The sequence below is a fragment of the Callospermophilus lateralis genome, chromosome 3 (assembly GCF_048772815.1).
Source record: "Callospermophilus lateralis isolate mCalLat2 chromosome 3, mCalLat2.hap1, whole genome shotgun sequence".
NCBI classification, from domain to species: domain Eukaryota; kingdom Metazoa; phylum Chordata; class Mammalia; order Rodentia; family Sciuridae; genus Callospermophilus; species Callospermophilus lateralis.
Window position 1 is genome coordinate 98,025,792 of NC_135307.1, and position 12,356 is coordinate 98,038,147.

At 41.6% G+C, this 12,356-nt stretch overlaps 1 protein-coding gene across 1 annotated transcript in view; it reads right to left on the bottom strand.

The window, feature by feature from the left end:
- Positions 1-51: 51 nt before the first annotated feature.
- Onecut1 (one cut homeobox 1) overlaps positions 52-12,356 on the bottom strand; it is a 32,238-nt gene continuing 19,933 nt past the window's right edge. Inside the window, exon 2 of the mRNA XM_076848582.2 lies at positions 52-344. Within this exon, the coding sequence (XP_076704697.1) occupies positions 52-344 (293 nt within the window). The remainder of the gene's footprint in view (positions 345-12,356) is intronic.

Genomic DNA, 12,356 nt, shown 5'->3' on the forward strand with positions numbered 1-12,356 from the left:
TGTTTTTTATTTAAAGCTTTTCCACCGAGGTTTTAGTTTGTGGTTCTTTCTTCATGCTTTGGTACAAGTGCTTGATGAAGAAGATGAGTTGCCTGAATTGGAGCTGCCCTCGTCCTGCCACTTGTCCAGACTCCTCCTCCTTGCGTTCATGAAGAAGTTGCTGACCGTGCTCAGCTCCAACCCCAGCTGCTGGGAAATGGTGATTTGCAATTCTTTGGATGGACGCTTATTTTCCTTGAATATTGCATGTAGAGTTCGACGCTGGACATCTGTGAAGACCAACCTGGGCTTTTTGGGTGTGTTGCCTCTATCTTTCCCATGTTCTTGCTCTTTCCTTTTGCATGCTGCAAATAAACAGAAGATGTTAGAACAAATTACCTGGGGGATCAGGAATAGAAGGACTGGGCCAATAATTTTTTTTAGCCATTCCTGGTGGCCTGCTTTCTCTCTGCTGAAATCTGATTGAAATGCCACAGAGGGGTCAAAGGAAAGTATAGGGAAAGAACAGAGAACTGGGACACAGGTAAGGTGTACTGGAATAGCTCTAGCATCTAAGATCTTAGGCATGAGTTCCATCTTTGATGGGTATCTGCTTTTTGACTTATTTATATCAGGTAATTCCATCTGGGCCTCAGATTCCTCATTGTAGAGTACAAACCTCTTAATTAATGAACTGATCACTTTAAACTATGATTTTTTTCCCTCTGCAGAGTGGATATAAGAATAATTACCTTGCGGGTTATACTATGAAATAACATATAAAAGTTCATGGTAACTGAAATGCTTCACTAATGCAAGGTATTATCAGCAAGAACTGATTTTAGGTAGACCTTAGAGGTTTATGGTCTGCTTTTGGTAGAAGAGCAACAGTCCAACTGAGAGTCTAAAGGAATAAAAATGAATTGCATTTGTTTCCCTGCTGATCTTTGTTCTGTTCCAGGAAACTCTGCACATAAGATTTTGGGGCAAGGGTTGTAGCTCAGTTGATAGTTTGCCTAGCACAGATGAGATTCTGAGTTTGATGAGATTCTAGATTTTATTTCCCAGAATTTAGAAAGGAAAGAAAAGAAAAGGGAAGGGAAGGGAAAGAAAAGAAAAGAAAAGAAAAGAAAAGAAAAGAAAAGAAAAGAAAAGAAAAGAAAACTCTAGCCATTTTCATTTGGGGGTTTCTCTGTATCCATTTGGCTTCTTGTATAAATCTTGCTCTTGGAGTCCCCTCCTCCCTTACCTGGTTTCCCATTGAGAGACCCAGTCCTTGTGCCTGCCTTTCTGGTCCTGTATCATGAAGCTGCTTCTTAGATGCTAGAGCTATTCCAGTATACCATTCCAGTGTGGCCCTTGGGCCCCCACAGGTTGGTGCTAGACCAGCATCTTTCTCATCTTTCCAGCCTAAGGTGACTCACTGAATTCCTCATGCCAAAGGGCACAAAGGGCTACATTACTCACAACATCCACCCCCCTCCCCATCTCCATTATCAATCAATCCCTAACCATACACCCCAGTAGAAACTGTGCTCTATTCGTGTTGATACAGCTTGAAAACAAGCCTCCTGTGCCCTGACTCCTAGCAGACTGTTGCCTTTTGGGCCCCTACATAGGTGCTCTGGAACAGCCACTGCCATCTTCATACTGGCTGGCTACACCTCTCTCTCCAACCACAAGAAGCAGTAAAGCATGTAGACCTCCCTGGGGGGTCAGGATTGCCACTCTCACACCTTGTACCTCTAGTTAGCATCCTTGTCTGCGGCCACTTCCGTTTTCACCTCACTCTCTGTGTGCTGTGGGTTCTCAGTCCCTGGCTAGTTGTTTCACCAGTTTTGGCTAGATTCGGGCTCTGTGCTTTCTCTAGATGGCTTGCTCCTCTGTTTAAGCCTCTGCCTTTCATTCCTAGTTATTCCAGATCCCAGATTTCCAAGTTCCTCTACAACCTAGGTACCTGCCATACAAATTTACTCTGCAAGAGATCAGCTGATGTGCTAGTAGGTGAAAGCTGAAGAAGCCTCCAATATTTGGAGTCCAATCAAAAGGTCTCCAATTTTTTTTAATAAAAACAATGTGTTATTTAGTTTTAAAAAAATGTTCACAAGGCCAAGGGTGTAGCTCAGTGAAGACATGCTTAAAGTATGAGATGCCTTGAGTTCCATACCAAGCACCTAAAAATTTTTTTTGAGTATAGACTCCCTTATGTTATTTATAAATTACACATGTGTTACTATACTACTATATTATGCACATAATAAAATATAGGAATACATAAAATGTAGGAATTTTAAAAGGGGTAACACAGACACAAATAGACATAGGAATTCTCTTCTCCAGATACATCAGCTTGCCCAGGCTCTGGAATGCATTCACCCCACTTAAAAGACCATTGGTCCAATCATTAGTAAATACTAGAGAAAGAGCTTCAGAAGTAAGATTCCCTAAATAGAGTTCTTCCTTCTGGGGCCTGCAGCTCTCATGGAGCAACCAAATTAAGTCCCTGAAAAAAAAAATGAGTAGATTAAAGTCAACTCGAGTTAGTTTGAGTTAACCCCAGTAGGAGGAGACTGGTACATGATGACCATGGCTGACTAATTCCTTCATTCACACTCTATGAATATAATCCAGGCTCAGCTCAAAAGAAGGTCTGTCTAGTGGTCATGTAAGCAAATAATTGCAAGCATATTATTACCTCTCTTTGAGGTTAATAGAAAGGCATTTCAGAGAAGTTACTAAGATGAGCCCTAAAGGCTAAATGGATGTCTGCTGGTAAGAGAAGTGGGTATCCTTCCCAGCTGAGGAGCAGCATTGGTAAGGGACTAAGATAGAGCACCATCATGGTATTTGTGGCTTAAGTGTGCATGTGAGGGGAAGAGCCAAGGGAGATAAACTTCCATCAGACAGATCATATTTGAATCATCTTGTGGGTAAGGAGAAGTTACTGAAAGGAGGTAATGTGATTAAGTTTGGGATCAGCAAACCCTTCTGGTGGTGTTGTGGGGACAACCTGGAAAGCAGCAAGACATTGTGGTGAATGATGTCCTACTCTACTCTGCTTCCTTTGAAGGCTGAGGCCCTGGTTGCTGGTGATCTCAGCTGAGATCCCTGGGTTGGGATGGGTGCTGCTCACATCCAGTGGCAGGTGGGAGCAGTAGGAGATGGCAGGGTGAGTGGTGGAGGTTAAGGAGAGTGGAATTTGTTACTTTAAGGTCCCCTCACCTCAACCCCTTACATCAAGTTTGAATAAGTCGTAAGGGTCATACAGTTCCAGAGCACCCTGGAGGATTGGTTGAAGTTATTCTTGCAACTACAGTGCAGTTCCACTTACTTTCTCCACTCCTCACAAAGGTATTAATCTCTCTCACATGCACTCTCCAACAACCTTCCCACCGAAATCTCAGAAACTTAAAGTTTGCTTCCCAGAAAGCCCGACCTAAGATAGAAGACAGAAAACTGCAGTAATGAGTACCCCAAATTAGACAACGGCAGTTGAGGACAGAGAAGCCCTTCTTAGGAGATAGAATTGAGAGGAATAATAACTTGGCTGTGATGGTAGAGTTTAGAACATCTCCCAGGGTCTGGTTGGAGGGAAGTATTGGGACCTTTGGGATTGCAGAGATGCGTTTTATGAGGGCAGCAATTACTTCTATATCGGATGAAATGTACTGGAAGTGCTTGCAGGACATTCGGTTAAAGATCTTCAATGAGTGGTCATCCAGCAGATAGTAGGATGAATGGGGTTTGGAGCTCAGGGGAGAAGTCTGGGCTAGAAATATAGACTTGGATGTCGTTAGGGCTCTAGATGATAAATTACACAGCATGCACCTATGGAAAAGTAAATAACAGTGTTGGTTGAAGCCTGAACTTATCTATCATTCAAAAGGAAGAGCGAAGGAAAATCACATAGATCCGTTTTCTACCTAACCAGATGTACTTTTAAAGGACTCCAGTCTGGTCTCAGTGCTTAGCAGGATTGAGGGGGCTAAGGCTACCCTGGAGCCAGAATTTCCCAAATAGAAGCAGAGGAATGATTGGGTCTCTAGCAAAGGTTCTGTGAAAAGATGATTTGCAGATCAAGAAATTCAGAGAAAACTATTAAAACTGTTAAATACAGCCTCTTCCTCAAAATTCATAATGTGTGTTAAAGCACACACACACACACACACATTTATATATATAATATATATATATATATATATATATATATATATATATATATATATAATTTTTTTTTTTTTTTTTTTTTTTTTTTTGCAGAGAACATTGACTAATGTATTATATGGTACTAAGGCTGGGGGACTCAGTTTGGAAGTTCCTGTCCTAAGATCTCAAGCACTGTAGCTACTACAATGCCAAAACCTGGAAAGCAAGATTTTGTTGGAGCAGGGACCTGGCTGACTAGTTTTCAGTTTCCAGGTCATCCTAAATAGTGCAGGTAGAAGAGAAACTTACAGCCCATGTGGGGATTGGGGGTTTTTTCTATGAATAAATGGATGTAGTTATATCTGGAGAAAACTCTGCAGAAGTTGGAGAGAAGGCAGAGATAGCAGTAGAGTGGAGAATTGACTAAACCTTGTTGAGGATTCCCTGTGACCAGAGGAGGTGAGGAAGAGCAACCTATAGAAATAAAGTCATACTTCTAGAAGCTTTCACAGGACTGTAACTGTTAGAACCTTTGAGAGCATATGAATGGCAGTCATGTTTTGGAATGTTTGAGGAATGCATTTTGGGGTAGAGATTATACATCATAAGGGAGGAAGCCATCAACTGGAGGTTGGAGGGTCTACACACATGTGCGGGCGGAGAGATAAAGAGTAAAGTGAAAGTTGGAAAGAACAAGCACTGATGCTGAGGGAATAGCAATGCAAGTGTTTTAGGTGACAGTAGTGTTTTCTGTATGGATATATAGTTTCCATTAAAAAGAGAGAAATATTTATCATAAACTGGATTTACTGTGAAAGGTAGTACCGAAGATGAAGAAGATCCATCATGAATCACCTCCATGAAGGTGGGCAAGCAGGTATATTTGCAAGATAGAGGCAGTGTCTCAGACAGACAGGTAATTTTTGATCTCTATGTGTAAGGTCGCCCATTGCAAGTGCCATGAAGCAGGATGAATCAGACCTAGAAGATGGTAAAAGTCAGAGAATGTGCCAAACAGAAGTAAAAGGTGATAATAAAGAAAAAAAATTTAAAAAGAGCATGAGGACATGGGCAAGGACAGAAGCTTCTATTTCAGGCATGCCTGGGGACTTGCTCTGCCTATCATAGGCAAGGCAGAACCAAGTGTGTTTCAAGAAATGGATGCAGTTATGTTTGGGGGATGAATCTGCAGGATGTTAAAAGGTACTCTGTGAACAATGAGTTATGAGGTCAAATCAGTTAATAATTACACAAGCTTCTTTAGTGCAGGACTTCTCAGAGCCCTTGATATGGAAGTGTTGTACACCAACATTTTCTATCATATGGGATCCCCCTAATAATCCAGGAACTCTTTTTTCAGGGCATTTCTCTCAGAAATAGCATTCCTTTGAAGAGTGTTTCTCAAAGTATGATGGGCAGATCCATGCTGGTCTGCAAACTGTTACTGACCTACAACAAGATTGGTGCAGAAAATGGAGAATAATTAGAAATGTTTATGGAAGCTTGACACTGTGCAACATTCAAGTGGTTATTTTTCTACTAATACATTTTTATTGTATTGTCAGAACTACTGGTCTGGGACAGATGAAAATTAGAAAACAAACCAACAAACAATTAGTTCCTTACAACCTGGAGTTTAAGAGGCCCTATCTTAGGACATACTTCATAATATGGAATGTAATAACATTCCAGAATCAGACACCAGTCAAGCATTTTTTTTATCTGAATGCTTTCATATTTATAAAGTACAAAAGGCAAAGGAAGCTCTGTAATTCCACAATAGTTTTAGCTAAGCATATGTATTTAAACTTATATCCATTTTCCTAATGTAATTCCACAAAGTCCCTTACAACATCTAAAGTGTTGACGGTTCAAGAATTTGTTAGGGGTATCTGAGCACAGATGTATTGGCCAGGAAGATGGCAAGGCGAGATGGATTTATAATACAACTTCTTAGATGAACCTGGATTCAGAAGACATAGTAGCCAGCTCTGAGACCACTGATAGAAGCATGATCTTGGGGGCTGAGGATATGGTTTAGTGGTAGGGCACATGCCTAACATGCTCAAAGTCCTGGGTTCACCTGGATTCAATCCCTAGCACCACCAAAAAAAAAAAAAAAAAAAAAGTTTTTATTGGGTATGGTGGTGCCTTCCTATAATCCCGGAGACTCAGGAGGCCCTGAATTCAATCCCTGGTATAAAAAAACGGTGTGATCTTGGGCAATTCCCTCATCTTCTTTGAGCTTAATGTCCCCAGTTGCAAAATGAAGGGTAATAGCTTTCTTACACTTCTCAGGATTGTAATAAGCATTAAGTAAGATAATACATGTTGGATGGATTAAAACCATTAACCCTTAAGGAGTACTGTAGATTCTTCTTCCTTCTTTTGTCAAAATACAAGTATGAATACTGGACTTACACATTAGGTGTGAGTCTTTGATCTGACTCTAACCTTTGGTATGAGCTTGTAGAAATCCTTCAATCTCTTTTTCTGCAGATGTCTTTAAATAAGCAGGCAGTAGGACCCCTGTGGGTTCTAAAGCTCTTATGCACAGCTGTGGTGTCTCTTGTTTCCCAAAATCTATTACCTCAGTTAAACAATGTCCAAGGTAACCTTTTTCTCTTTTGCAACATACAGCTTCTATGTTGACTTTTCATTGTATCATGCCCATCCTTCATGATTTCTCAAAGAGTAACTATTTTGCAATCAGCTGGTACCGTAAATAATCCAAACCCATGTTCATCTGAACAAAGGTGGCAAAACATAAACTCACAGACCTACAGTTGCTTCAATCTGATGAACTTTAGGCAATCAAGTAATAACAACTGCCATAGAGTCCAGTTAAGCCTTTGTCCTCCTAGGACTTGAGTCATTTCACAACCGATGGATGGACTAGTTATTTTTACTGAGTTTCTACTTTTGCATTAAAATCCTAGAACAATTTAACATGCTTCCTGATGGTCTTGGTATATTTGTCCTATTGGCTGCTTCATACAGATGAGGGGGGCAGGTATAATCAGGTGTATGTCACTCTGTGCTCCCAGTCCATAGGGCGGGGGCATCAAGGGAAAGTCTTTATCTAGTTGTCTGAGGATTTGGATTCTGCTCCTGGCTCTGTGGCTAATTAGTCAAATGATTGGGTTAAATCCTTGAATCAAGCTGGCTTCAGGTTTCATAATAATAATAATAATAATAATAATAATAATAATAATAATAAAGGACTGGACTAAATAACCATCTACATGACTTGATGCATGTCTACAACCTTCAGCACCAATTCAGGGGAAGTGGCAGACAGTGTGGACCCTGATTACCGTTGGTTTCTGAGTAATCATTGGACACCCTGAGAAGTGTGAGGTTTGTACTATTCTCTCGAGGGACAACTGGACAACCCCTCTGGTCCATGTCTTGTCTTTTGGCAGACTGCTCATGTACCACTGCCTCAATATTACTCCTGGAAGGCAGAGATAAGGCTGAGGTGGAACAGATGAAGATGAGAAAGACTTTCGGAAAAGCACCTTCAGGAGAGGTAGGAAAGAAATGAGGTTTGTGTGCCTAGTGAAAAATCATCAGGTCTTGTAAGATTAGAAAACTGAAATTCATAAATGGAGTTATTTTTTAAATTATTTTCTTTATAGTCTTTTTCTATATTTTTCATTGGTGCATTATTATCATACATAATAATGGAAATCATTTGTGGGATTCATTGTTACATGTTCATACAATGGAGATATTCTTTTTTTTTTTTTTAAATTCCTTGGGATTAAACCCAGGGACTGAGCTATATTCTTCAGAGGGAGGAGGATGACAAGTTCAAGGTCAGCCTTAGTAATTTAAGGAGTCCCTATCTCAAAAAGTGTGTGTGTGGGGTGGGGTGGGGTCTGGGGATACATCTCAGTGGTAGAGCACCCCTGGGTTCAATCCCCAGCACTGAGAAGCAAAACAAAGTAGTAGCTGGGTAGGCATAGGAGGTGAGCCCCCAGCCCTCAGCTGACTGCCACTGGGAAAGAGTCCCTTCTGGCCTATTTCAAGGACAATAGCTGGTTGGTGTTGATGTTCAGTGAGCCCCCAAAGACCCTCTCTTATAGGCCACAGATGTTTCTCAGAGTAAACTCCAGGAGACAACACAGGTGGACGAGCAAGTGTGCAACAGATTTCATTAAACAAGACCAGGGTGGGGAGAGACTCCTAAGGAGAAACGATGGAAGTGACTGTAGCTTCGCCTGAGCACGTCTTCCAGGCTGGTACCCACCCACACTGTGGAGATTAGAGAGTTGGGCTATTGACTGGAACAGCCTCAGGATTATAGTTCAGCCTCCAGGCATCTGGGTCAGAATGTTATCTGCCTTGCCTGGAGTTCTTTTGCTGTGCTGTGTACATATTTACAAGCAGAACCTCCAACTGTTTTAGCAACAAGGCAGGTTTTAAGTGGCAAACTGCAGGGTGCGGCATAACATGTGGTTTGAAAGGCCACACTAGCGAGTTCTCACTGATATGGCCAAGGACAGCCTTGGCGTGGGAAGAAAACTTCTGCACAGATTGTCTGGAAACTGATGTCCAGCATAGGGAGGTGGAGCCAACACACTCTGCTGGACACAAGCTACGTTGGCTATGTGTCTGTGTACGTGGGGGTAGCTAGAACAACTATGGAAACTTCTGGACATGCACATGAAAAGCCTAATACAAACAAACAGCAGATTTTCCCAGCAAAGAATTATCATCATAACTCACACTGTATTTTGTTTTTCAGTGCTAAAACACCTCCAAAAAAACTTCATGTGTGACTCCACAAAACTCAGGTGAGGTATAAAATGGGTATCCCCTTTTTTGTAGATACCCATTTTATCCCCTTTTTTGTAGATAAAAGACTATTGGAGAGGTCAGGTGACTTGCCTGTGGGAACAAAGCTGATGAGTGGGGAACATGGGCCTTCAATTCACTGTGCCCTGGGCGTTGAGGTGAGTGTGGTGGACACATCTTCAGAACCTTCCCAGGATGGTGAGATGGCAGGAGCATATGAAGTAGAGCCCAGGGAACCCCGGGTGAACTGTTGGCCAGTCAGGCAGCAGGCCAGTTGTCAGCCAGACCTGTCTCCAGGTGGCTGAAATGTCTGCACTTTATCCATTCAACGAAGTAGTCTGGATGGAAGTTGAGATGGAGGCAGTTTGGGCAACATAGTGGGCAGCACCTCCATGCTGGCCGGGGAGAGGGACCTGAGTCAGGAGGGGGCTAGAGAGCATAGATCAGCTGACTCAATGTGGAAGAAGAACAATGGGGCATAGAGGGCTTTGGCTAAAGTCAACAGAGGTAAGTCTGCTCCATCCATTCAGGTGGGAATGGTTATCCAAACTTCCCACCACTACCCTGCCCCTTGTTGCTTTTTGAAAAGATCTATCCAGGACAGGCACCTGCCATCCCATGTTTGCTGCCTGAAGTCCTTCCAGAGTCAACGTATAAAACACTTTGATTCATCTTTCTTCTCTAGGTAAAGCTCAGTCGTAGCCCAGGAGAGGGGGAGGCCCTGGACTGTGTATAAAAGGCAGACAGTCCGGAAGGGTGGAATAGGAACCCCCCCCACCCCTGTGCTAAGCCCCATATGTGAAAGGCCATGCATGGCCTCATAATAACGATTATTATCTCCTAATTGACAAAAGAGCAGCCTGAGGCTCAGTGAGGGTGAGGGCCTGGGCCAAGGTCACCCCAATGATCTTGGTGGAGCTGAGGTTTGAATCAATATAGGAACCAGTGATATTACTAGAGGGGACTAGGAGGTGTGGCTCCAATGAGCCCTCAGGCACAGACTGGGGAAAGCAGAGAACACAGGGCCCTTTTTGTGTGATTCTAGGATATCTTAGCTCATTCCTCCCACCAAACTGTCTTTCCTCATTTGTTCTGTTTTTCTGCTTGCACAGGCTGGGAATCCCTGTTGAGTGAATGCATTTCACATCCCAAATACACTGGCCTTGTTCTCTTGCTGGCTATTTTAGCCCCAAAACACACCTTTCCTGAGCATAGGCTCAAGGATTTCTACACTTGGCAGGAAGAGACACCTACTGACCTGAACCTTCCTGCCAAAGTGCTCTCTCTCTATTGCAGCTTCATAGCTGCTGGTGGGAAGAGAGGGCAGGGCCTTGTACTTGATTATTTAGTTGGCAGCAAAGGGGAGTATGGTTCTTTTCCAAAAGTTTGGCTCAAGAATTTTGATTTTTAGATTAAAAAAATGAATTTTGATATCTAAATTCCAAAACTTCTCCCTCCTTTATTTAAGAAATTTTTTAAAATTTTAAGATTTTATTTATTTATTTGTTTAGTTTTGATGCTGGGGACTGAACCTAGGGGTGCTCTACCACTGAGCTACATCACCCAGGCCTTTGTTTCTATTTTATTTTGAGACATGGTCTCACTGCATTACAGAGAGCCTCGCTGAGTTGCTGAGGCTTGCCTCAAACTGTCAATCCTCCTGCCTCAGCCTCCTGAGTTGATGGAATTACAGGCATGTGCCACTGTGACCAGTTAAATTTCTAAACTTCTGTTAATGCCTGACCTACTAGAATTTTTTTTAACCTCTATTTAATTTATTTCTTTTTGTGTGGTGCTAAGAATTGAACCCAGTGCCTCATGGGTACTATATAAGCATTCTGCCGCTGAGCCACAACCTTAGCCCCCCACTATAGTTTTGATACATCAGTGTTCCTTATTTTTAAAAAGGCCCTCAGTAGTTTGGAACCCAATAATTGGAAATATATGATATGGATCTCCTGGTTATGATGCTTTTATGACAAAACAACCAAAATGGACAAATTACATGCTTGACAAATTACATGCTTATTATGCATTTTTATCTCATATAGGCCTATTGTGAATTAAAGTATATTGGTTCCACTTCTATAATTAATAGCTGCACATATTACTTTATAATATTTGTAGCAACTGAAAGTCATAAAATAGTATTCCTTTAAAAATAATCTACTAACCAGGTGTGGTGGCGCATGCCTGTAATCCTAGTGGCTTGGAAGGCTGAGACAGGAGGATTGTGAATTCAAAGTTAGCTTCAGCAAAAGTGAGGTGCTAAGCAACTCAGGGAGACTGTGTTTCTAAATAAAATATGAAATAGGGCTGGGGATGTGGCTCAGAGGTCAAGTGCCCCTGAATTCAATCCCCAGTACCAAATACATACATATATACATACATACATACATACATACATACATACAATAGTAAATAAATAAAAATAATCTACAACTTTACTTTTCACTAAGGTATCAGATACTTTCCACAATTAATTTCAAATTAGTGAAGTTTGCCTTGTTTGCAGTTCTGGAATTTGTCTCTAGAATCAAATTGCAAATGCTAAGCTGCCAATAACATGTATTATACAATAAGCTTCTCAAGGGCCTCCCAAAAGCCCCAGAAGAAAGCTCTATTACTGCTCTATTCAAGGACCTTGACACTCTTACCTCAACAACCTTACCCATCTCGCTCCCCATTACTTGTCCATCTGGTACCCATCACTCCTGTTCCACGCTCAGAAGTCATTTCTAAACATTCGATGCACTTCATACTTTTAGTCCTTTATTCAAGCTGTTCCCTGCACTCAGAATGTCATTTCTTTTTTCTATACAAAAAGTTACCTATGTAATCAAGGCCAAGATCAAGCATGGAGCACCAGAAGGCTTAGGTTCCCTGCCTGTAGTCTTCCTTACTAAAATGGGTAGTGATTGGTTCATGTGCCTTAGTTTAATATAGAGGAGAAAAGGATTAGATTTATGGATGACAGCATGTATCCACAGAGTCTGTGCAGTAAAAATCATAATAACATATTAATGAGATGATCTTAGGGGGTTAGTCTTGAAGAAATTCAAATCCAAGGGATGAAAGACTCAAATAAAGAATGCTTTATAGTCAGGTGCAGTGACACACAACTATAATTCCATCAACTATCGAGGCTCAGGCAGAAAGATCAAAAGTTTGAGGCTATCCTGGGCAACATAGACCCTCTCTCAAAACATTAAAAGGGCTGAGAATGTAGCTTTAGTGGTAGAGAGCCCCTAGATTCAATCCCCAGTACCACCAAAGAAAGAGAATGTTTTATAAATAAGGTGAAATGATATACTGCAAAGTCATTGGACATTTTGCTCTTTGAACCTCTGACTACTAGTGCTCTGGATCCCTGGTTGAGGATATCATTCTTTTCTCCTGGGCTTCAGGGCTAGCCTAGATTCTGCAGT